The following is a 25,646-nucleotide window of genomic DNA, read 5'->3' on the forward strand; positions in this document are numbered from 1 at the left end:
GCTTTTAGTAAGAATAGAAAGAAGAAACAGCCATATGAAGATTGCTCAAGTGCTTGTTTTCAAACCAGTGCTGAAGACATTGTCTGTTATGTTATTCATTCCTCTTAGGATTCGATTTTGGTGAAAAAAGGTTTCTTTCTTAAACTAATGGTAGGTTTCCCTCTGTGGATATATCTATATCTATATCCATATCTCTGTGTACATCTCTATCATCTATGTCTATCTAGATCTAGATATATGGATAGAGACATATAGATATGTATAGGTATATATTTTTTGCCTTTTCAGGGAGAAACATATCACTTTTTCAATAATAAAAATAAATAAAGTAAAACAAATATATGCTCATTAAATAGAATTTAGCAAACAGAGAAGCATAGAGGAAAATAAAACAGGCAAAATTACACTACCTAAAACAACCTCTGATTAATATCTTACAGTATTTTTAATAGTCTTTTGTACTATGTATAGGTTTAAAAAATAGAAGTAACCACATGCATGCGCAAATTTGAATCCTGCTATTTTTCAAAGATAAATTTAACCTTGAATTATATGACTAACTTGACCTTCAATGCTAGCAAATTTGCTCTGTTTTATGCTATTCATTTTCTATTTCCATTTGAACAACTGTATTTTATTTGCATCTTTTGTTTGCAATCACCTCAAGTCCTACTAAGAATTCAAGAGTTGGCCTTCTAAGGTGGAGCAGTGCACTCAGTGGTGGGGGCACAGACCGGCGTGTCCAGAGCAAGGGGGGGTGTCTGCAGGGGATGGGGCCAGCAGGGGAGTGTGGGCCAGGTGTTGTCATGTTCATCGCAGCAGGAACTCCGGGGGCAGGAGAACCTGAAAGGTTGTAGGGATTGGGAAGGGGAAATGGGCGATACAGCAGGTCCTGAGGACAACGGAGAGGCATCAAGGAGTACTGGAAAGCATACGGCCTCGCAGTCCTGCATCAGCTGTGGGATGAGGGCAAGTCACTTTTTCTCCTTGAGCTTCAGATTCCTCATTTGTAAAATGTGGATAGTAACACATCCTTTGCAAACTTGGTGTGAGGCGTCAATGAAATAACAAATGTGAAGTGCCTCGTATACAGAAGATGGAAAACAAAAAACGAGCTGTTACTATAATTGCAGCTAGGAATTGTGGTAAATGGTGAAACCAACTCAAGGGGCTTTGGGACGGACGGTTCAGAAATGAAATGCAACTAAGACCACTTGCCCCCGGCTCCACTTGAACAGGGGATGGGAGGGGGACTGTCTCCCAGGAGAGTACAGAAGAAGCTGTGTCAGCAGGAGGTGAAGTTCAAAATGAAACTCCTTAGGTGTACAGGGCTTCTCTGGGCATAGTGCAAATACACAGGAGGGGAGAGGATGAGGAGGGGCCGTGGGACCCCACCTCCTGTCTTGGGTGGTGCAGGGCTTGAGTGGAGGATTTCTCTCGCACAGTGGATTGCTGCAGCAGTGACCTGAATAGGGACTGCCTGCCCCCACTCCCCCCACAGGGCTCAGTCCTCACTCCCAACCTGTCTCCTGTCTGGGCCCCCACAGTGCTGATGTCCGTGCTCAAGTGCCCCCAGGGTCAGTCCTTCCCGTCCATCACTCCCTTGATCCAGTCCATGTAGTTGAGCACTTTGGTATAGAAGCCGTACCCTTTGCCACACCCAATGCCCCAGGATACGATGCCTGTGGCCACCCAGTGATGGGTGCGATCATCCCAAACCACATAGACGCCACCACTGTCCCCCTGGCAGACACTCTGGGGCCGCATCTTATCCCCAACACAGAACATGTTGTCAGAAAACACCTCGGTCCTCTGCTTCTCTTGGAGCCAGGCCTTGCAGGCCTCCCTTGGGGCTACAGGCAGCCTTGAGTATTTCAACTCAGTAGTTAGCCAGCCCATCTCCACACCAAACCCGCTGACATAGCCCCACAAGCCGCTGACGTAGAGGGTCTCGCTGTCAGGCAGACAGATTGGGAGGAGGCTGGGGCCAAGAGGGACACTGTGCTGGAGCTCCAGGAGGGCAATGTCCCCATTGAAGTTGTGGGACTCGTTCTGACGGTAGTCTGGGTGCACCACCACGCGGCGCACAGGATGGTTCCCCAGTTTCAGCATCTCATCTATGTTCGTGTGGCCCAGGAACACATTCACGCTCCGGTTCTTCCCAGGAAAGATGCTGTCCTTGGGGTAGATGGTGTGGGCAGCGGTGAGGATCCATCTGTCGCCCAGCAGGGCCCCACCCCCACGGCCGTAGATACTGGTGAAGGCTTGCCAGGGAAAGTTGCCCAGCTTAGCTCTGGAAGATCCAAGGACATCCTGGTTGTGGGTGATGGGAGTGACTGGCCGTCCACAGACTGGGAGAGGAGAGGAAAGCGTGAAAAACCAGCAGCCACAGCAAGAGCCGTTTATTAAAGACCCACTTCTGTGAAGTGCACTCCCTCCTGCCTGCTCAGCCATTTTCAAATCACTTGTTTAGACTCTTGGTGGGACCATCCCTGAGCAAAATGAGGCAACAAGCACTTTGTCCTCAGTGCTTCCTGCCTTTGTTTTCTGGGTCATTTCCCCACTTTTAAGATCTCCCACTACCGCCCACCCTCTGCCCACTCCTAAAGCACAAGTCAGGCTGCCCCTAGAGCTTTCTTTGGGTCAGGAGTAAAATCTGAGAAGTTTACTCAGATTGGGTTAAAGATAATACTTTGACTCAAAAAAATGGGTTTCAAAGACGGTGGACTTGAACCCTTGTATATTGTTGGTGGGAGTGTAAAATGGTGCAACCATTGTGGAAAACAATTTGGCAATTCCTCAGAAAGTTAAACATAAAGTTATGATATGACCCAGCAATTCCACTCCTAGGTATATACTGCAAAGAACCGAAACAGATGTTCAAACAGAAACTTGTACGTGGATGCTCATGTTAGCATTATCCATAAAAGACAAAAAGTGGAAACAACCCAAATGTCCATCAAGTGATGAATGGATAAACAAAATGTGTTATATCCTTACAGTGTAATTCTATTCAGCCAGGAAAAGGAATGGAGTACTGATATATGCCACAATGTGGGTGAACCTTGAAGACATTATGCTAAATGAAAGAAGCGAGACACGAAAGGCCACATATTGTATGATTTCACTGATATGAAATGTGCAGAATAGGCAAGTCCAGAAGGCAGATTAATGGTTGCCAGGGGATGGGGGACAGGAGAGTTGGAGGTGTTTTTTTTTTGTAGGAAGACTGGCCCTGAGCTATCATCTATGGCCAGTCTTCCTTGCCTCTCCTGCTCTGGGCCTTCTTGGTTCCCCTTTTCTTCCTTGCATCTGCCTGTCTCTCCGCTTTCTATTCTAAGGCTTTCTTTAACCCCTCTGTCCCACTCCCACTGGCCCTGTGTACAGCTGAGGCTTCCTGGGGAAGCGGCCTTGGTGACCCGCTGGCAGGTCACTACTCACCAGGCACACAGTGAGGAGCCTCTTTGCTGTCCTGTGTCTCCTTCCAGGGGCCCTGTGATGTGCAGCCGAGAGTCCCTGAGGAATGAAAAGAGGGTAGGCAAAGGAACAGTCCTCAGAACTGGGAGGAGTGGGGCCAAAAGAGTAGGAGCCCAGAGGGCCTCAGGCCTCTTGGTGGGAGCGAGGCAAGTAGGAACCAGTTCCCCAGTAGGTGGGGACTCACCTGCTGGCACTGCCTGATAATAGGGCTCCTGGCAGTGGTTCTGGATCTTGGAGGGGTTGTCTCCAGGTGTGTGTGTGGCCTCAGAGCCCCCATTGGCCTGGCTCATAGGCCGACTGTGGTTCATACCTGTAGGAAAACAGTGGGCATTAGGACCCAGAAAAGAACTGCAAATGGGCAACGCAGGGACTGATTCTGGCCCATGGCCATATTTAGTTTGATCTGCACAGTTTTCTGTTTTAAAAGCATTTGAACTATTTTTCACTGATCAGATTGTCAGTGCTAAAAAAAATTTGAAAATAACTGTGATAAGTAGGGTATGGGGAAACAGGCATTTTCATACATGATTGATCCGTGGGAGCATAAATTAGCAAAACCTTCTCGGAGGAAATTTGGCAATATCAAAATTAAAATTGCAAATGTTGGGGCCGGCCCGGTGGCCAAGTGCTTAAGTTCGCGAGCTCCGCTGCAGGCAGCCCAGTGTTTCGTTGGTTCGAATCCTGGGCGCGGACATGGCACTGCTCATCAGACCAAGCTGGGGCAGCATCCCACATGCCACAGCTAGAGGGACCCACAATGAAGAATATACAACTATGTACCGGGGGGCTTTGGGGAGAAAAAGGAAAAAAATAAAATCTTAAAAAAAAAAATTGCAAATGTTTTTGACCTAGCATTTCCATTTCTAAGAATTTACCCTCATATATGTGCTCAAAGATGTATACACAAGGCTATCCATAGCAGTACTGTTTGTGGAAGTAAAATATCTATCAGTGGAGGACTGATTAAGTACATTATGACGCAGCAAACAAAGGAATATTATATGCTCATTAAAAAGAATCAGGCAATGCTAGCCATATGTATATGGAATGATCTTTAAGATATATCATTGAGTGAGAAATGCCAAATTTAAAACATTGTGAATATTAGACAACACACACACCCACGATATTTATATTTGAATGGCATAGAAAGTCTTTGGGAAAATGTCTGGGAAATGGAGAACAGGGTGGTTTCTCGACAAGGTAGCCAGGGACTAAGGGCCAGAGATCAGAAGAAGACTTACTTTTTACCACATTGTTTCTTTTTGGAAATTTTTATCACGTGCGTGTATGATCTTTCCAAAAATTCTGAGTTACCATTTGTAAATCTAAAATTTCACGTAAAAATCTAGATTTTTGGCTTCTCTTGAAAAATGAGATGATCTGTAAGCGCTAGGCGAGTAGATTGGCATGGAAACAACTGCTGGAACTGAGCAATGGCTGCCCCTTTAACCGGGCCGCTCACCAGCAGGGGCGGTGCTTGGGCAGGGTAGGGTTGGGCCCAGGTGTCCCCGAGCCCCGAGCCTCAGCAGTCGCTCAAGCTTCCACTTGTTGCTTCAAGATATCACGGGTCATGACTGTGAGCAGAGACTGCAACCCTAGGAGGGACACTTACCCACGGCTTGGTAGAGGGCCAGGAAGCCCTTGTGGAGGTGAGTGGTCCTGTCCTCAGAGGAGGCAGGTGCACGGAAGGTCAGCCGCAGACTGCTCGAGGACACAAACTCCTTCTGACCAGGGGGGCTGCCCAGTGGGGAGCCCTGCTGCCCACAGAACCGGCTTGGATCCATCCCACTGGCTGTGATCTGAAAGGGGAGGGGCGGGGGAACGGCAGGTGTGGGGTGATTCTGCACCACAGCTGGTCACAGGGTCGTGTTGTAGGCATGAACTCTAGCCCTGTCTAGAAGATCTGCACACCTCTGGGGCTCTGGAGCCTAATTCGTGGAGTCTTGCTCAACTAGCTTCCTGTTCCATTACTAACTCCCAAGTTTCTTTGAGACATGACCAGATGCCTAATATATTTCTTTAGCCTACCATAATTATCTCATAAAGCCCAACATATTAACCTTCTTTCAAGAAGCTCCTTGGGAACCCCAGGGTTCCCAAATAGTCCACTGGATTGTAAGTTCTAAAAAGGCAGGAACTACATGTCTTTTGCTCACCACTGAGTCTCTGATGCCCAACATGGTGCCTATAGCATCATAGCTTTGAATCAATGAACATACAGATAAGTCACTCCCATCTGGCTTCCTCCACCCCCATCGCCCTCCACTTCTCTGAGTAACTTCCTGTGGCCAACATCTATGAAGCACTAAGACCTCTGCAAAGACTGAGCCTCTGGGATTCTGGGCCTTTCCTGTTTTTCTTCTTTGGAGTGTCCCTGCTCTTATCCCAGGAACTGTAAGTGAAGCCCCGACAAGGTGTGGGAATCTGAGGACACAAAATGTACATGGTGTGGATACGCTGGCTATTGCTGCTTAACTTACATTGTTCTTAAGGAGGTCATCTCTGTTTCAGTCCCCTTCTGACTGCCTTGCCCCTGCTCAGATCCCTTCTTTGGGTTCCCTCACCCAACGAAGGGCACCTTGGAAGGGGTTCCTCTGCCATGCTCCCTGCTTAATCTCTATTCTGGGCACACAGCTCACTGCTCAGCTCATTTTATTTCTGATTTTCATATTGATCCACTTATCCTGGGTTCTTGCTAGTTCTTCATTCCCTCATTCTCCCAAAGACTCAAATTCCTTCATGACTCCATCCAGCCCATTTCACTGTGATCACATTAACTGGGAAAAAGGTGGTATGAATAAAATTTCCTAGTCACCCCAAATGCCTTGCTTGGGCACATCCCAAGACTGTTTTTTTTTCCTTAGAACATCAACAAATTTGAGCCCATATTTATGAGGCCTACCTCTTGGAGAAGAAGCATTTTGCTCTAGGAAACTGTCCTTTACTGATCTACTTGGTTGTAAAACCCTCCAGTTTTCTTTTTATCCTTCCTCATGAGTTGTTGGCTAAATAAAATCACTTAGGAGTCTAGCAGAGTAGAATGAACACTGACTGAAAGTTAAAAGCCCTGTGTTAAATTCTAGACTTTGCTCCTAACTCCCTGTGTGACATGAGGAATTCCCTAACCACCCCACATCTCAGTTTCCTCTCCTATAAAATGGTCTGTGCAGCCTCTTCCAGCCAGGACAACATCACGTCCAATGCTGCTCTCCAGTATCTGCACAAAGAGCAGTGGTGAGGATGATACTAAATACCTGCTCATTCAAAATTCATTCTGTGTGTGTCCTACACTCATGGCAAGCTTGGATTTCATTCATTCTTTCATTTATTCCTTCGACAAACAGTTATTGATTACATTCTGTGTGTGAGACCCTGTGCTAGGTGCTGGGGATCCAGATATCACTAAGACAGAGTTCTGCTACCGAGGAGGCCCCAGTCTGGCTGAGGATACTGCCAAGTAAAAAATGAACTAGACTAGTGTGTTGAATTCTGCATTCAAGGTGTGTGTGTGTGTGTGTGTGTGTGTGTGACTTGCTCGGGCAGCAGAGAGGGAGAAGAATCCTGTTCCTGAGCTTGAACTCTCTCGATGACAAGGGAAGCGTCAGGCTGGGATTAAAACCGCCCATGACTGAGAAGAACAGGGCTCACGGTGGGTGCTCAACAGACATAGGCTGAATTGAATATAGTCCTGACTTCCAGTTGAATCTGAAGGAATAAATACATGCATTTATCTCCTTTCTCACCTCAAATCCCTCTAATGTGACAGCAAAGGGATAAAATGGTGTACATGATCAAGGATAAAAAAGTGAGAGGGGATGACAGCAGATGAGAGATGTCAACATTTTGGAAGGTGGAATGGAGATGGACAAGAGGCAACCTGAGTCTGCAAAGGTGGAAGCCAACATAAAGAAAGCAGCTTCTCTTCACAGAACCCTGGAAAGTTTCAGAAATTGGGGTAACCGGGAACCCCCGAGGATGAGGATGACAGACAGAGAGCCTATGTAGTGAGACCTCAGAACCCTGTGCATCCAGACAACTCCCTCTGGCTCACCCTCTCAGGAGACCTGAGCGTGAGCCAGAAACCCTGGACTTGGGGTCCCCCAGCACACTTGACAGAGGGGCTGAAGGCTGGTACTGAAAACAGGGATTAGGTGAAAGTCTACACATCAAACAGTGAGGGGCCCTCCCCTGCTTGTTTACCAGAATGCTGGCGACCCTGAGCAGGCGACCAGAGCATTCCTCTCTGAGAGTGGCTGTCCCCAAAGAAAATACTTCCTCATGTTGGCATTTGGGAGGCCCCCCCATAGCACATCTAGGTCACCTTGTTGGTAACCCTATTTTCAAACCTGTTGTTTCACAAGTTTTAGCTATCCACACACAGCACCCAATGCCATTCTAGTACTTCACTCTTAAATAGGAATGGCCAGCCAAGGATTGTCAGACATTGTGAGAAAGTCTCTAATATGGAAAGCAGAGACCAAAACAAGGGAACAGTAAAAAGGGACTTGAAGAAGTAGAAATAACACAGGGCACATAAGAAACGTTTTAAAGTAATCCCAATAGAAGGAAAAGAGTAAGTATTGCCTCTATGAAAGAAGAACAAAAGTCTATAAAAAGGCACATTTAGAAAATAAGAATGAGTCTTTAGACATAAAAAAGTATGTTATCAGAAAAAAAGTTAATTAAAAAATTGGTATTTAGGAGTCTGCCCCCTGGGGCAGCAGTTAAGTTTGCATGCTCCGCTTTGCTGGCCCAGGGTTCGCCAGTTCGGATCCTGGGCACAGACATAGACTGCTCATCAAGCCATGCTGTGGCAGGCATCCCACATATAAAATAGAGGAAGATGGGCACAGATGTTAGCTCAGGGCCAATCTTCCTCAGCAAAAGAAGGAGGCTTGGCGGTAGATGTTAGCTCAGGGCTAATCTTTCTCAAACAAAAAAAAGGTAAAAAAATTTGGTATTTAAAATGAGGGATTCTTCCAGAAAGTGGAACAAAAAGACAAAGAGATGGAAAACAGAACAGAATGGACAAGAAAACGAAAGAATCAGTCCAGAATGTACAACAGCTAAATTAGGGGAGTTCCAGAAAGAGAAAATAAAGAAAGCAGAAGTCATTCTTCTACTTAAAAAAACATTAAAAAATGATTTCATTAAAATCATTAAAAAATCATTAAAAAAAAAAACCAATACAAGAACATTCCCAAAATTGAAGGACTAGCTTTAAAAAGTCCCTGGATTAGAAACAACCCACATCAAGGCACATCACAATGAAAGTTTAGAGTACTGGTAATAAGGGAAATATTCCAAAAATTCTAGACAGAAAACACTAAGGATCAGGAATCATAGTGGCATCAGACTGACAAATAGAAACGGCAAGCAATAGTATATATTGGAGTATATGAAGAAGCCATTTGGTATAAACCTAGTTTGGCCTGACTTTTTTTCCAAAAGGGCCAGACTGTGGCCATTGAGCATGCATTGTATATCTGCTTTAAACATTTACTATGGCAAGAACAAATGGCCTTAAGATAAAGGCGCAACTTCCCCCCACACTGGCATTTCCTTAAGGATAAGCATCTCTCCTTAGGCTAGGAACTGATTGCTGTGCTCACCTGTGACCACCCAGCTCACCTGTGACCACCCAGCTTGAGACAACAGACCTGCGACCATGCTGTGTCCACCAAGACGGCAGATCTGCTACCTGCTGTGTCCATCAATCACTGTGCCAACAGAGTGACTATTGTAAAAGGGACATTTCAATCATATGTGAAACATCCTGTTTGGGGGTATATAACCACTCTGTGCACCCCACTTCTCGGTGCGCAGGAAGAAAGGCCCCGGGCCCCGGGCCTCAGATTTTAGCTCAGAATAAACTCACCCAAATTTTCATTTATAGATTGGTTATGGATTATTTTCATCGACAAGACTTAACAACACTAGAGCCAGAAGACAGGGTCACCAAGATTCTGAGAGCAAAATGACGTCCAACCTAGAATGCAACCCAGACCAACTGTCCATCAACTGTGAGGGCAGAACAAAGACATTTAGGGGTCCGTGAGATCCTCTAAAATGTATTCCCTCATGCTCTTTCTGAGGATAATGTGCTCCTCCAAAATGAGGGAGTAAAGCCAGAAAGAGACTGATAGGGGATTCAGTTCCAACCCAGGGCAGGTAGAGGCAATGCCCACAATGGGAGGGAGGGGACTGCTCGGATGTGTGCAGGCTCAGAGGGCAAAGAGCTCAGACTGAAGACAAATCATCAGGAGACCTCAGGTGGGATGCCACCAATTGGAATACAAAGGAGGATGGAGAGACTGCGGGTTCTACTTGAACATGTCGGGAAGAGATTTACTCTCCTGGCTAAGCGTTTGGGGGGGATTAGTTACAGAGAGAATTAAGCAAACTAAAAATCAAAACAAAAACAAACAAAAACCCCACAGAACTCCATGCAATTATTGACTCCTGGGAAACCCAAAAGTTGGAGAAGAAAGGAAATATAATTATTGTACACCATGTGCTCATATGTGAATACTTTAAAGTCAATAATGTAAATAATAAATATAGATTCAACTAAAAATGATAATATAAATAAACTGGGAGGATGGGGGAGGGGAAATGTGGGGGTGAAGGTCTGAGAGAGATAAAGCTCATCCCATCTTCTGCAGGTGAAGTTAACAGACAATACATAAAAACCCCCTCCCAAAACAGAAAAGGCACGTTGATAAATAAAAATGGCAAGCAATATGGTATATTGGAGTAAATGAGGAAGCCATTTGGTGTAAACCTAATTCGGCCTGATTTTGTTTTTCCAAAAGGACCTGACATGGCCATTGAGCATGCATTGTACATCTGCTTTAAGCATTTGCTATGTCACAAAGGCAAGAACAAATGGCCTTAAGATAAAGGTGCAACTTCCCCCCACATTGGCATTTCCTTAAGGGTAAGCATCTCTCCCTAGGCTAGGAACTGATTGCTGCACTCACCTGTGACCACCCAGCTTGAGACAACAGACCTGCCACCCTGCTGTGTCCACCAAGATTGCAGATCTGCTACCTGCTGTGTCCATCAATTGCTGTGATGTGAGACAGGGCAGTCTCATGACTATTGTAAAAGGGACATTTCAATCATATGTGAAATATGTTCTTTGAGGGTATATAACCACTCTGTACATCCCACTTCTTTGGTGCCCTTCCTTCCATGGGGAAGGATGGCCCTGGGCTATATGGTCCTCACATTTTGGCTCAGAATAAACTCACCCCAATTTTGATTTATAGATTGGTTACGGATTATTTGTATCAACATTTCTTGGTGTAGTCACAGCAGGATTTCAGAGAAACCCATCCGAGACCACTGGGAATCTACACTGGCAAACGCACTGGCATTTGCTACCGATAGGGGCCCATTGAGCCTCCCCAGATCACCGCATTCTTCAGGTGACCCTGGTGAGTTCTCCTGAAAGCTAGACCTCCTTATTTTAAGTTGATGGTCCAAGAGTTTATATGAGCTGGTTAAGGTCTTAAGACTAGGTGTCTTAAGGGGGTACCGGTACATATCCTAGCCAGAGTAAGCTAGGGGGAGTTCCTAGGAAAGAGAAACCTGTGGGGAATTCCTAGGCCAGGGGAGCCTAGAGGGAACTTTGGAGTGAATGGGGCAGGCTGACCTTTTAAATTTGACTTTAAATTGGAAAGAACTGTGTTTATAAAGTCTGAACAAACTGCTTGATAGAGAAATGAGAGACTGAACGTGTTCAGCTCCAGAGAAAAGGGACACTCTCCTCCTGGCTGAAAAGGCATTCTCAGGCAACTGAGGACCTCAGCGGGAGTGTCAGAGGATCAATCCTTGTGATGTGTAGTGGTCCCATAGGGAACTCCACTCTTATTCACGTTAATTAATCACAGGCTCGTCTGGGACACACACATAAGGGCTGGTCACCCAGATGCTCCGAGACCCCAAGGTGGTTTTAGACTGCCAGCGGGAGAAACCGACGCACGTAAGCAGCACATTTTCTGACCCATTACACTGTCCTTAGAAGTTGTTTGGACTTTATAACAAAACAGAATTGAAAGAGAAGTGGGAAATCGAGCTTCTAAAAAAGCCCAATCAGTTCCAAAATGGACAGCCTCTCCTCGGAACTTGAGTTGGCTTCATGTTGTGACTGCAATTGCTTAACAAAAGGGGATATTCCCAAGCCAGATTCCTAAAGCCGAAAAAAGAAAGAGAAAAAAAGAACCTGGGAAAACAAGTTTTTCTGCTGAGGTCTGCTATGAGAACACGGTAGCCCAGCAATCTAAGGAAAATCTTTATTGTATCTGTCTGTTGTTTATGTGTGTGTCTATATATGTATGTCATAAATGTGTGGCCTTTTACCTCCGGATGGTACGATTTCTAAAGAGCTCCATTCAACTGACTTAAAGTAAGTGCTTACAAAAATTTTTCTAAATGCAACTAACCCAAATGTCTTTTAAGTTAACATGATATGAAATAATCTTTGGTAAATGAAAGCTTGTTTAAGTTTGTTGGTTTGATTAAAACAGGCCTGCCCTCAGAGCTTTCAGCTTTGGATATCATACAGACACGCGGCCTTTATTCTGTTTCTCGGTCAAATAAGCTGATGTTCTCTCTTACAAAACTGGTTAACAAAAACAATAACTTAAAATGATGGCTAATTTTGTCTGTCTCATCAAGTCTTATAGGCAATCTAAATGATTATTGAGAACAAGTAACTAAACAGAAGTGAAAATGACTTGGGTGAACGTCTAACAATAATTATGTGTTACCATGTACAGACTTAAAAGAGCTTCCAGAATCTCTCTGGTAACTGGAAACTTTGAAGTTTGCTAGGTTAATTTAAATGATAAAGAGTCATTAAATATCTAGAGCATCTCTAAATAAGATAGACTGTTGGACATTAATTACTAAATATAAGTTTATCTACTTCTGGCTTCTTATTACAGAAAAACTAAAAGGTGTTTAAGTGCATTATTAAACATGTCTTAAAAGGTATTTATAAATTGCCAAACCACAGAATGCTAATGTAAAAGTGGTTTATAATTGCTCACTTCTTAGTTTTCACTAAAAATTAAGGTTTTAAGGGTTAAAAATTCAAATATATGTTATTAAAGCCACCAGAAATTAATAAGAAAAACATATTTGTATTCAGAGTAAGGTGTAAGTTTTCAGTCAAAAGGTATAAAGATTGGAAATATTTTTGTTTGGTTAAGAAAGATAAATTTGTCCTAAAGTACTAGGAAGAAAAACAGAAGGGCATGGGACAAATTTTGAATGTAAAAGAAAGTGACAGAAGGTTGGTGGAAGTAAAACCCTGAGGAGTGTTGTACATGGTCAAGATTAACGATTAAAGCTAAGATTACAATAAATCTAATTAAGTGAATAAGGTTTAATATCAAAAGTAAACTGATGCAAAGTTAAAATTTGGCTTTCTCTCTTAAAAGGATAACTTTCTTCAACTCTTAGTCTGTTCTTGATAAAGAAGCTATCAAAAGTTTTTCCTTTGAGTAAGTTTACCTAAAAGACAGAAGATCTGTGTTTTATTAAAATAATTTCCTATGTTAAAAATACTGAGTTCTCTCTATTAAGGATTTTGACTGTTTCTGTTGTCACTTTGGTTAAATATTATTACGAAGGACTTTTTCAGTTACCCTTGTTTTACGGTGACAAGATCAGCAATCCCTTGATCTTGTTTAAATGTGTTTTAAAATCTTTTGATATTTTTGTCAAGCTCTTAATAATTCATATTCTAAATGAAGGCTTTATTTGACGTTCTTTGAGAATTTTCAGAGGGCCCTAGGACTTCTCAAAGAAATTTGTTCTCTCTTCCTATAAGGGAGGGATACTAATCAGGCTTGTTTGGTGCTAAATTGCATGGGAAGCATTGTCAAGTACATGATGATAAACCTACTTAGGTTATATTGTGTAGGTAAATATTATTCACTATTTTAAGCCTGCTCCCTTGCTTCCAACATCACAAGGGGAGAAGACCATGACTGCATTCTATTAGTTAATTTGGTTTACAAATCGGTCTTGCTTAAAAGATAAGCAAAGATGTTATCAAGCTGGATATGCTGTACAGCCTCAAGAATGCCTGCTACTTTCTATTAACTCTGCTAACCCAGTAAAAGATTTCCTTCTATAGGCTCAAGAAATTGCCATGGAAGAAAAAATATGTATATATAAAGGTGGCAACAAAAAGGGAAAAACTTTTGGAAACTTTCTCCCAGAGTAGCTCATATAGCCTATACTTGTTGTGCTATATGCCCAAGATATAATCTAGGAAAACCACTTCATGAGTCATTAGGCCTCTGTTCCCTTCCTAAGGGACCCTTTGAGGTATTACAATTGGGCTTTGGCCAAATGTCACCATCTCAAGGATGAATATGTCTTGTAATGATATGTATGTTCTCACATTTTGTTGAGGCCTTTCCTTGCAGAAGAGCGACAGCTTTAGCTAAATTATTATTGAAAAGGATAGTTCCTGTTTGAGGAATTCCTACTGAGTTACACAGTGACTGGGGAACTCATTTCACCAGACAAATAACCAAATCTATTTGTAACATTTGGCCAATAATGCAGGATTTCCACTGCGCTTACCATCCCCGATCCCCAGGATTGATGGAAAGAACTAAAGGCACAAACAAAACTCAATTGGCAAACCTTTCAGAAGCAGTAACTCTCTCATGGCCAAAAGCTCTTCTGCTAGTGCTCCTTAATCTTAGATCTATACTTTTTGTAAACATCGGCTGTCTCCTTTTGAAATAATAATAAAACAGCCTGTACAATTAGACGAAGAACCAACTTTGCTTAAGGGATATATTACATTGTTGTCAGGGTCTTATTGAAGTGCTTAAAAGAAATGAAAGATTGGTAGCTAATTGTTTCACAGAGAACTCCCAGACCCTAAGGATCCTGGACTATAACCTGGAGAATTTATTTATCAGAAGAGACATCACATAAAAGAGTCTTTGCAGCCTGTTGAAAAGGACCACGTCAGGATGAGAAGAAGACGGCATCTGTGTAGACAGCTGTCCCAAGACTCCAGACCAGGCCTGTATTCCCAACCTTATATCTCCTCACTTAAACCTGTGTTATCCTTAAACTGTATACTATTTTATAGTTGTTCCATTTAAGGTTTTGGAATACTATCATACTTAAAGAAAGTGATTAATTTGGAAGACTGGTCTTGAAGGCCAGGCATTTATTGGGTGTCTCGTAATGGAACTCAATGGTTATGTGAAACAAATCTCTGGCCTTGGGTACCGCCTGGATGGCTAAAACACTGCATCCTGAGTTTCCCTTGGATGTGGGGAAGGATTCACAGTGAGTTAACACCTGTTGCCAATCTCCCTCTCTTTAAGGCCAGATGGGCTCATTCAATGGGGAAGGAAGGCCCCAGGCTACATGGTCCTCACATTTTGGCTCAGAATAAACTTACCCCAATTTTGATTTATAGATTGGTTATGGATTATTTGCGTTTTGCATTGACAATGTCATTTATACATGTGAAAATGAATACCAGAAGAAACAGCTACGTGAATTGTAAACAGTTGCCCCTGGGGAGTAGCCATGCGATGGGAGGTGTAGGCTGGAGACCACTGTTTTTCATTATAAGCCTTGTAGTACTCCAATTAAAAGAAAAAAACTATGTACGTGTATTATTTTGATATAAATAAAATTTAAACCAAAAGATAAAAGTACTGTTTTCAAAGTGTCCTTATTCTGAATAATGCCCCAGTTATGTGAAGTTTTGCGATAGCTCCTCTAAGTAAACTCGAACAGTTATCTGCTCTTTTGTTACTTTTTATGCCCAGCTTCCTAACCTGACAGAACAGGCACTCAACAGATGCTTGATGGTGTATTTTTAAAACTGACGTGTGAGTCCTCGCTTTTCTACTCTAGGGATTTGCAGCATTTGTGTATCCCTTTGTAAGGCTTCAAAGGCAGTGCCTGTCCTGCTGCCCTCTCCTTTGCTCTGTGGGGCCTGGCACAGGCAGGGACAGGGCGGCCGGTGGGAGGCTGTGCACTGGCGTAGACCCTCGCCTCCTAGGTAAGCCTGCCCTGTGCCCCTGACTCTCCATCCATCGTCTGTAATTCAGGGCATAGCCACATCCCACTGCCCCTGGGCTCCAGGCCAGGAGGCTCCCTCCCCAGACTCCCTCCAGGACCCCCACCCCAGCTCACTGTGACAGAGTCCCTCTCACAGTCCTGGGATGGCTCCAGGTCAAAGTCTTGGAAGACGAGCCTCACGGCAAAGCCCTCTGGAGCCTTGATGTCGATGGAGCTCTCTTGGCCTTTGAGGTAGGGCTCTGGGTACCCGGGGGATGTCAGCTTCTGGGGTAACTGCTGGGCCAAGAGCACGGAGCCCTGTGTGGGGCAAGCCTGGAGGACTCCCCAGAGGAGCAGCCACCACCTGTGGGTGGGGGAGGGCAAGATGAGTCCACACAGCCATGGCCCGAGGCTTGAGGAAATATGAAGTGTGGGGGCAAACAATACTAAAGGATCGAGAGGTCTGGCAAAGGCACTTAGCAGCTGTGGCTCCAGCCCTTGAGGCCTGGGCACCTGCTGGCTACTCCCTATTGCACCTCCTCACCCCAATTCCTTCAGCCTCCTGGTCGGCCTGAGCTTGGACCTGAGCTTTCCACCACTGCTCGTCTCCCTGGAGAATCTCATCCAAAGTAGGGGGCTGCTTTCTGCTTCAGCAAACCCCACTCCCACCCTGGGATCTGAGGGAGCAATGGTACAAGCGGGGGACAGTTAAAATATGCCAGTTTCCTGGCTCACAGCATTGAGCCTGACCACCCCCTAGGGAAGGCTGCTAGAGGCACAGGCAAATTCCAGTTCCCCTCTGCATTAACTGGCTCTGTGTGCGTGTGTGGGCGTGTGCGTGTACATATGCCCCTGGGCCCCCCTCCCTCTCCCCACCCTCTTCCTCTCCTCCAGACCTCTCCACAGCACACTCACATCTTGCCTGGGCAGCTTGTGGAGTGGGGGCTTCCCCAGAGATGGTTCCCCCACTCTGAGAACAGGCATCTGGAACCGGACATCTGGGACTTGAGAGGACTTGGCCCAGGCCGTGAAACAGGAAGTGGGGCTGGAGAGGGCCCTGGGGGGAGGAGGGAGAAGTTATTGGAAATGAGTTAAGTAACTCTCCCTGGTTCCCTTTTTCTAATTTTCTGGTTTGAGTGCCACCTGCTGTCTGACTCAGGAATAGCTCGCCCACCATCTTTCAGAGGAAAACTTCTCCCAAACCGCAACAGTGCTCAGAAGAGATTGGGGCACTGACTCTTGACTCTTTTGTATCATTTAAAACTAATTTTTACCAAGTTCGTGTATCATACACAGTGAGGTGGCTCCTTGTGAGCTATGGCTGTCACCTTTCATGGGCCATACCTCTCCCTCCCTGGCCTTTGGACTCATTTATGTTACCAGCCCCCCTCTTGTAAAAACTGAAGTTTGTGACCCGTGAACTTGAGCTTCTTCTGTCCTCTCCCTCCTCGCCAAGCATGCTGGAGACACTCACCCAGGTGACCTTTTGAATCTTGCCCACAAGCCTGGAAGCTGCTTGTCCTGCATGGTCAGGCTGGCACAGGGTGGGGGTTGGGCCCAGACTCAAGCATCTTTAGGCAGATGCTGGGGGCCACGGCTGTGGGCAAAAGCTGCCCTGCCTGCACCTCCAAGAGGGACACTCACCCAAAGCTTGGCAGGGGGTCATGAAGCCCTGGTGGAGACCCATGGTCCTGTTCTCAAAATGATGTGGGCTTGGTGAGCCGAGGAGTTGAAAGAAAGATTTCTTGGACTCTCAAGGTCTGGCAGTAGTGCTCTTTTATTTAGAGAATAGTGTGGAATAGCATGAGGACGGGACCCATGGGCAGTCAGAGCTGCTGCTGCTGCTGCATGGGGACAGGACCCATAGGCAGTAAGAGCTGCTGCAAATGTGGGTTGAGGCTAGGGCTAAATTTAAGGCATAGGTATGTGAGTTATCTGTTTACAACACAAAGGAAAGAATATGTAAAAAAAGTCATTAAAATGGTATCAGTGCAGGTGGGGTCTGGTTATTGGGTGGTCCTATAACATTAGATAAGCATCAGACTGGATTAAGTCAGGACATCCCACGCTTCCCTGAGGATGTTGGTGGGGTGGGGGAGGGGGGGAGAGTCAGCTACATGAGGTTACCAGACAAGCACAATAAACAAGACTTAAGTCCTTGCCGTCCCCATTAAGAATTTCTAGAGATGAGGTCATCCCCCCTTCCGCCTGGTGCGGAGAGAGAGACACCCCCACAGATGGAGACTTCCTTCACAAATGCAAATGTCTCTCATCAAAGGACAAGCAAATTCCACTCCTCAGAGCCTCCTTCCTGTCTGCAGTTTTTAAAAGTAACCAGCCTAAAATAATCCTCATCAAAGGGAGGCAGGCGGAAGGTCAGCCACAAACTGCTCCCTAAGGACATAAACTCCCTGTGACCAGGGGGGCTGCCCAGTGGGAAGCCCTGCTGCCCACAGACCTGGCTCAGAGCAGCCCCACTGGCTGTGATCTGAAAGGGGAGGGGAGGACTGGGGAGACAGGAAGGTGTGGGGTGAATCTGGACCATTGGTGTTAACAAGGTCATGTCATGGGTGTGGACTCCAGCCCCATCTAGAAGTTCTGCACACCTCTGGGGCTCAGGGTCATAACCCATGGTGGCTTTGTCAAATAGTTCTACTTACCCTTTCTCTCTCCAATCTATCAGCCGCAAAGGCTGCTATGTGCTGGGAAGGACTCTATCTACTCCAGGGCTCTTGGTCCACTCTTCTTTCAAGAGAATCTCTGGGAAACCTTAGGGACACTCCCAAGCCATCCACTAGGCCAGCCAGTAGGCTCCATTCAGGCAGTGGAGCCTTGGCTCACCATCGCTGGTGGCTAGGATGGTGCCTAGTGCACGTGCACGGTTGAATCTTGAATATGTGGGTAGAAGCTCTCTGCCGTCTTCCTCCCTTCTTCCCTCTAATCCCTCTTCTTCCAGCCCCGCTATCGCTTTGCTGAGTACTTTACCAATCTCTGTGACCTGACTTTTCCCCCTTCCCCTCCTCCTGCAGGAGACTTCTCTACCCCACACAGGGCAACAAAACACATACGGTTGTAACACAGCTATCTGATAACAGAGTGAAAAAATTCTAAAGGTACAAATGTAATAAAAATGGTATACTTCTGGAATATTTTTTAATCCCATAATAGCAATAAGCAGCTCCTTCCAGGTTCTCTCTGGGTCGTCTCAAATGGCCAGGCTCCTTCTCAAGCACCATTCCTTCCCAGAGCATCCTCCTTCCATCCGTAGTCCAAGGGAGAGCTTGGGAGGCAATTCCCCCACCCCCATTTCATGAGGTAGTCTCTGCTCTGGGCCCACGCATGCTGCTCAGGGCCCTGGTGGCATGTTCTCCTCTTTCCCGTTACTCTTCCTTAATGCGTCCCTCGTCTCCATTGCTTTCCTCCCTTTTTCCAGGCCTCTGTGTTCTTGCTTTCATCCTCCTCTTTGATCCAAGCTTTCCCTCTGACAACTTCCTCTCCTCTAAGCATCATATTGCTCCATCATCCTGGAGAGCCTCTGACTTGAGAAGGTAGCTTCCTACTAGGCTTGGGAATTTTTGTCTCTCAAGTAACAGCAGCACAGTGGAGATGAGGACCCCAAATATCGTGGTCAGAGCGTCTGTGTCACCATGGTCACCCGCAGGGAAGGGGTGCTATAGGCCACAGAAAAATCCTAAATCCTCTCAAGTTAATTGGACTCAGGGTTTTACTGCTGCCTCCCTCTCTCCTTTTCCAGCCTTTCCCACAAAGCTGATTCCTATCTTTCCTGGTAGACCACAGGATGGGGCTTCCTCCTGTTAATTCAAATAATTGCAGACTCTTAAACTCTTTGAAAAAAAAAATCAAACAGAGTAATGGGACTTTACCTTTATGCTGGAAAGGAGGAAAAGAGAGTCCTGGAAGTATGCTTCTGATCTAACAAACAACAATCTCACAAGTATTTATGCTTTTTTAATATTGAAGAGGTTAATTTAAATATTGTTTTCGGGGTAATAAATTATCAATGGCCAGCCAGAGTTGCAGACTTCCAAGCTTTATAGATTATATTGCACTGGTCAGATAGCAATTAACTTTGAAGTCTGAATGTCTTAAAGGATTCCTTTGTACAAATTACATTTCCAAAGATGATACAAATATAACATAGAGCGAGATTATATATTTTCACACCAGTGAGACTGAATGTTCCCGATTCCCACTATATCAGAATCAACTTGATGAAGCAGAATCGTGTCTGATTTTCTGCAACTCTAGGATAAGAGGGAGGATGTTCTCCTCATCTTGCTGGGATTTATTTCACGAGCATTTGTGGGGCTTGCTTTTTAAAACCAAGCACCAGAATTTCATCATAGAGTATTTCAAGGGAAAAAAAGGCAAGGCTGAGAAGCTTAAAATGTACAAAAGAAAAGAGAAAGTTAACAAATGGAATATGGGACACGTTATGTTCTTATCTACAATTCTCCTTCACTCTAGGGGAGGTGAGAGGGCTGGGCCCGAGCTTGGCAATGGGGCTGCAGCTGGAGAAGGCTCCAGGAGCAGGAGGAGCAGAAAGTTACTGAAAATATAGTAATTGTCAGGATGACCTTTAAAAAATCTCTAGAATTGACAACACTTGCTGTCTGCCTCAGAGATAGCTGAAATATTAGAAACAGTTTCTACCCCAGTTAAGGCTTGATACCTGTGAGACCAGGAAGGCCTCTTACCTGTCGACACCCAGACTTAACTTGAAGAGAAGCTGAAGGAAAGTTCTGTGGGGGCCATGCCAGCTGCCCATTTTTTAAACGTTCTCTATTTCCAAGACTTTATTTCCATTTCTTTATGACCCTGGTTCTCTGTCAATCGCTCCCTAGCTCGTGGTTGTCTTTATCTCTGACCTTCCCTTCCAGGCCAGGTGCTCTGGGGAGAGGAGCGATGGCCATGTGGAGGCACCAGGACCCAACCTCCTCGAAATGAGGTTGTGGAGAGAGGAAGCCTGGCGAAGGCGAGGAGAATTCACATCCATGGACTCCTCCTCAGTTCTTGGTCTGCACTGTTCCACCTTGCCCCTAGTTCGAAATCTGGAGATACAGCCAACGTTTGCTATCCTGCCTTCTCATTGGATGTCAGAGCACATCAGGTGGCTAGCTGTGGACTGCTTGGTCTAGGGAGGGAAGCCTGACGGCCCTTTGAAGTCCAGCTTGGGCCACTTCTTGTCAATTGCAGCAGAGGGAGGAGGCAAATGGAGCTGCAGAAGAGGAAGCTTCTACTGACACCTGCAGGTAAAAAGCCAGGACCTGCTGGAACTGCCGGTGAAGAAGACGGGTCACAGCATGAGCCCCCAGGGATCTGCCCTGGGACGAAGGGGTGCGGAACCAGCATAGTCTATTGCTTAGGGGCCCCATATTGTGTTTGTCTCTCTGATCGTGCTTCACCCTAGCTGCTTCTTCATTACCGCCCATTGAACCACCCATCAGCCCTGACAATTCTGGTGACTTTTGTGTTTATTTTCACCCACCCTGATTGACTTTATTTGAAGAAATTCCTAGAGACAGGAGTGTTCCCACCTCTCTATCATTGTCATCATCTCCCTCAGTGACTCTGATAGGGAGCAAGATTGTTAGTGCCCTACCCATGAGGGTATTAGCTCTCCTTCCCTTTGTAGCTTTGGTGGACTAACTCTATCCAATCTTCCAGAGCACTTTTTAGCGTCCTGTCGGGGGAGCGTATGTCTTAATTTGGTTGGAACAGTCCCAGTTTACACTGATTATCCTGATGTAATTATTAATCTTGCCCCTTTTCCCTTTCAAAGGTGTCTTGGTTTGGACAATAAGTTGTATGGTCATCCTTTATGACAATGGTCATCCAAAGTTAAAGGTGCATTGCGGCTACTTCAGCATGGTGACTGTGCTGCAAGAGTCTTCCCTCCCCGTTAGTCCCACTCACTGTCACCAGTCACTGTGGCTGCTACCCGAGTCTGAGCTCTAGTTACCTGAACCCTTTCTAACAGCTCTGTGCCCAGTGCCTCGATCATCATGCTCCCCTGAGTGACACAATGATAACCCCCTGGAATCATATGTGGGACACATGCTCACCAACACATCTCTGCTTCCTCCCTCTCTACTAAAATCAGAGCCTCCTTTCTTCTTCAGTACTTAAAAAAAGGCGTCTCAATGTACTCAGTTCTGAAAGGTGGGAGGGGGATGTTCTGAGGTCTGTCCACCAGCCATTAAGAACTCACCATGAGAAGGAGCCTGGGGAACATCCCCAACGCGAACCTCCTGCCTCTACCCTGTCAGTGTGGCTGGAAGGGAGGGTAGGGAGGATTGTGGAAGAGATTTGCAATGTGCTTGGAGTGAGGAAAACCAGTGTAGTGGAACAGTATGGTGCCTCATTCTCCTGTCAGCAGCAGTATAGCCTGCCCCATCAAAAAAATCTGTCATCAGAATGTGGGGGCTTGAAGCTGAGATATTTCCTCCCCAAATCATCAAATGAAATAATTCATTTGGCCGCTGGATTGTTGTAGAGGCAATTCCTCATGTGGATGGGAGACTGGACTATCTGTCTCAGCTCCATTTTCCACTCTCCCAGGCCTACGAAGAACTTACCCTTTGGGCTTACGCTCTAGGACACACACACACACACACACACACACACTTCTCATAGAAGAATCTGTTGCTTCCTCCATTTTGCACGTGGTAATATGGCTCCTCATAAATGCGGCAAGTTACAGACCCAAACAGGGTACGTTCTGGGTCTTTGGCTTTTCCAGGCTGAAAAGGTCCAGGAGAGCCATAGTCCATGGCTACGAAGGGATGGCAGGAGAGTGATGGTCAGGACAGACACAATTTGCCAGATACAGTCTTAGGATCAAGTCTATGCTGTCTGCCGTATGCCAACCCCAACCAGACCTGGGGGTAATCTCCCATGTCCATCTTTTGAGGAGCAGGCTCCTCTGACTGTGATTACTCCCCTCTCCTGAGAGCACTGATACCTGCACTCTTATATAACTCTTGGGGCTCATATGGAGCAGGTAGGAAGCCAGAGATATATCCACAACAGTGAACAATAGTACAAATCTATGACCCATCTGGAGGGAAGACGCCGGTTAAGGCTTGGATCAGGGCTGGAGATCCACCCCTAGTCTTTCTTCAAAGCCTCTTTCCCTATTCTCTTTGGCAGTCTGTGATGGGCAGGATTATACTCTGCTCCTAGCCTTGTGCTCCATTCCTAAGAGGGGCACATAGTGGAGTACCTTGGCTAGCTCATCTTTCTTGGAGATTCTGGAGGAAAGGAGGAGAAAGGACTTAAAAGAAACTCCAGGGCAGGTAGGGTGGCTAAGTGTTCTGATTTGCATGAGGCTGAGGGCTTTCCTAGGATGTGGGGCTTTCAGTTTTAAAACTGGGAAGGTTCTGGGTGAACCAGGAGAGTTGGTCACCCTAAATGGATAGCAGTTAAAGTGCCAGCCAGAGGCTGGGTGGGAAAGAGGGCAGGGAGCCAAGTGAAGAGGCAGTGCAGCTGGTGTCTGGAGCAGTCCAGGGCCTGGATGTGGTCCCTGTTTTGGGGAACTTAACACCTTGAATATGAGGGCTGGTCCTGGTTTCACCCAGATGGTGTAGCTGCAGTGAGTGTTGGGGTCAGGGGAGAAAGCCTCCAGAGGCTTGGGACTGGAGAAGGAGCCTGACAGCTCTGTGTGCAGCTGGTCACTACAGGCCCACGGGGGGCTGGGGCTGGGCAGCTGTGCCCCCTGTCCTGCTTTCAGGATCACCTCCCCTGCACTGGGGTCTCCTCTCCAGCTGGCTGCAGGATAGGAGTGGCTGTTGCTCTGTAGTTTGTGACCGGGGCAGGAGAAGCAGAAGTAGCTGCCCAGTGGCACAGATGGAGGCAGCACGGCTCTTCAGGGCTGGCACAGGATGGGGTGGCATATTTGTCTGGGGAGATAGGAGAATGAGGACTTGATGACTTAGGCTCTGGAGCCTTGGAGAGGGGTACAGGTCTGAGGGAGAGCTAGCATTATTTTCTTAATTTTATCATCATGAGATGCTTTTGCTCACCTTGATCTCTCTGGGGGCACAGGTAGGTGCCGGGATAGGCTATGGAGGCTTTGGCACTGAGCCTCTGAACCGCCTCCCTGACCTCCGAGCTCTGCACTTTCAGTCTGAGGGCCTGTCCTGGTCCCATCTCATTGTGTGATGCCTGGCTCGTAATCTGGTTATAAGCTACTTGAGTGTCTTAGATATTTCTACCCTTGTTCCTTGAGCAACGAATGCATGGGGCAGACTCCAGGCAGCCTAGCGAAGATGAAAAGAACTCCACTTAAACTTGAACTATTGTTCATCTTAAGACAGTTTGCAGTTTAAGTCAAGCCAAGTTAACTGCCTTCTTGAAAAAAAAAAAAATCAATACTCTTTGGAGGAACATCACAGAATCCGTAGTCTTTATAATGTATCTTCATCATGTCCAGGATACAATCCAAAATTACTCCAAATATGAAGAAACAGGAAAACACAAACCGTGCTCAAGAGAGATGACAACAGAGACCATCCCCCAAGATGACCCAGCTGTTGGAAGCAGAACACAAGGATTTTAGCACACAAAGATGCAAAGAAAAATATGCTCATATTAAAGAAAAAAGACAGGAAATGTGAGCAGAGAAATAGAAACTTTAAAAAAGAACTAAATGTAATTTTTAAAGTTGAAAGATGCAATGTATAAAATTTTAAAAAAATCACTAGAGGGGCTTAATATAAGAATGGAGATGGCAGAAGAAAGAGTTGATGATCTTGAAGACAGACACATGGAAATTAGCCAGTCTGAAGCACAGAGGAAAAAATTTTAAAAAATGGGCAGAAACTCCTGGACCTGAGGGTCAACAACAAAAACTCTAATATATGTGTTCTTGAGTCCCAGAAGGAGAGGAGAGGGAGAATGAGACAGAAAAAATATTTGAAGAAATGATGGCTGGAAACTTCCCAACTTTGGTAAAAAATATACATTTTCAGATTTGAGAAGCTCAGTAAACAAACTCAAGGCAGAAGTGAAAATAAAAAACCAAAAAAACACATCTAGGCACATCATAGTCAAACCGCTAAAAACCAAAGATAAAGAGATAATCTTGAAAGCATCCAGAGAAAAAGGACACACTGCGTACAGAGAACATTTTCAATGTCGCTGTTTTCTCATCGAAAACAATACAGACCAGAAGACAGTGGAACAACATCATTAAAATGCTGAAAGAAAAAAAATTCTCAACTCAGAATTTCTTTTCCAGTGAAAATATTCTTCAAGAATGAGGATGAAATAGAACAATTTTCAGATAAAAGAAAACTTAGAGACTTTGTCGTCAGCAGACCTGCGCCTTGAGAAATGCCGAAGGACCTGCTTCAGGCTGAAGGGAAAGGAATGCGGTTGGAAGAATAGCGCTGCAGGAGGCAATAAAGAGAAATGGTAAATTTGTAGCTACATGTAAAACTGTTTTTCCTTTTTAATGTCTTTAAAATACAGAAAGTTTTTAAAAGCAAAAATTATAACATTGTGTTATGGGGTTTATAGCATATAGATGTAACATACATGAAAACTATGGCATAAAGGATGAAGGGTTGGCTCGTACAGTTCCCAGTTTTCTTCACACAATATGAACTCTAAGGAGACCGAAGGGGTAAGGATGTAGAACGCCAGTTCTCTCCAGAGCTGAGGTTCTCTACCTGGCGTCTGGGGAGCCCTGGGGTCCCTGAGATCCTTTCGGGGAGCTTGTGAGGTCAAACTTATTTTCCTAACAGTACCAAGATGTCATTTGCTTCTTTCTCTCTCTCTCATAAGTGTACCGTGGAGTTACCAGGGGCTACATGAGGTGTGACGACATTGTCCCCTGACAACTAAAGGACCGTGTGCTTGTGTATCCTTGTGTGTTACAACTTCTGAGTTTTAGTTTCTAAGATAATGAATATAAATAGATATAAACTACACAAACAAGAGGTCTTTGGGGTTCTCAATTTTTAAGGGTATAAAGTTTGAGAACAGCTGCCCTAGAGCAACCACTAAAAATAAAACAATTGAAAAAAAAGCAAAGAGGTATAGCTAAAAGGCTGATATATAAATTAAATTAAAATGGAATT

The 25,646-nt window shown here is 45.3% G+C and overlaps 1 protein-coding gene and 1 long non-coding RNA gene across 2 annotated transcripts; one reads left to right on the forward strand and one right to left on the reverse strand.

Annotated features, from left to right (window-relative positions):
- Window positions 1–426: 426 nt before the first annotated feature.
- On the reverse strand, window positions 427–16,627 carry C1RL (complement C1r subcomponent like). Its single transcript, XM_008539146.2, has 6 exons — window positions 16,456–16,627; window positions 15,676–15,904; window positions 5,093–5,279; window positions 3,662–3,787; window positions 3,442–3,516; window positions 427–2,351 (listed from the first exon to the last, which is right to left on the reverse strand). The coding sequence occupies exons 1-6, from the start codon at window positions 16,536–16,538 to the stop codon at window positions 1,579–1,581; spliced, it is 1,473 nt and encodes a 490-aa protein (XP_008537368.1). The 5' UTR covers window positions 16,539–16,627; the 3' UTR covers window positions 427–1,578.
- On the forward strand, window positions 15,413–24,239 carry LOC139083516 (uncharacterized). Its single transcript, XR_011540309.1, has 2 exons — window positions 15,413–15,541; window positions 20,442–24,239. It is a non-coding gene; the product is annotated as an uncharacterized lncRNA (long non-coding RNA).
- The last annotated feature ends 1,407 nt before the right edge of the window (window positions 24,240–25,646 follow it).

Source organism: Equus przewalskii, chromosome 5 (assembly GCF_037783145.1).
Source record: "Equus przewalskii isolate Varuska chromosome 5, EquPr2, whole genome shotgun sequence".
Lineage (NCBI taxonomy): Eukaryota > Metazoa > Chordata > Mammalia > Perissodactyla > Equidae > Equus > Equus przewalskii.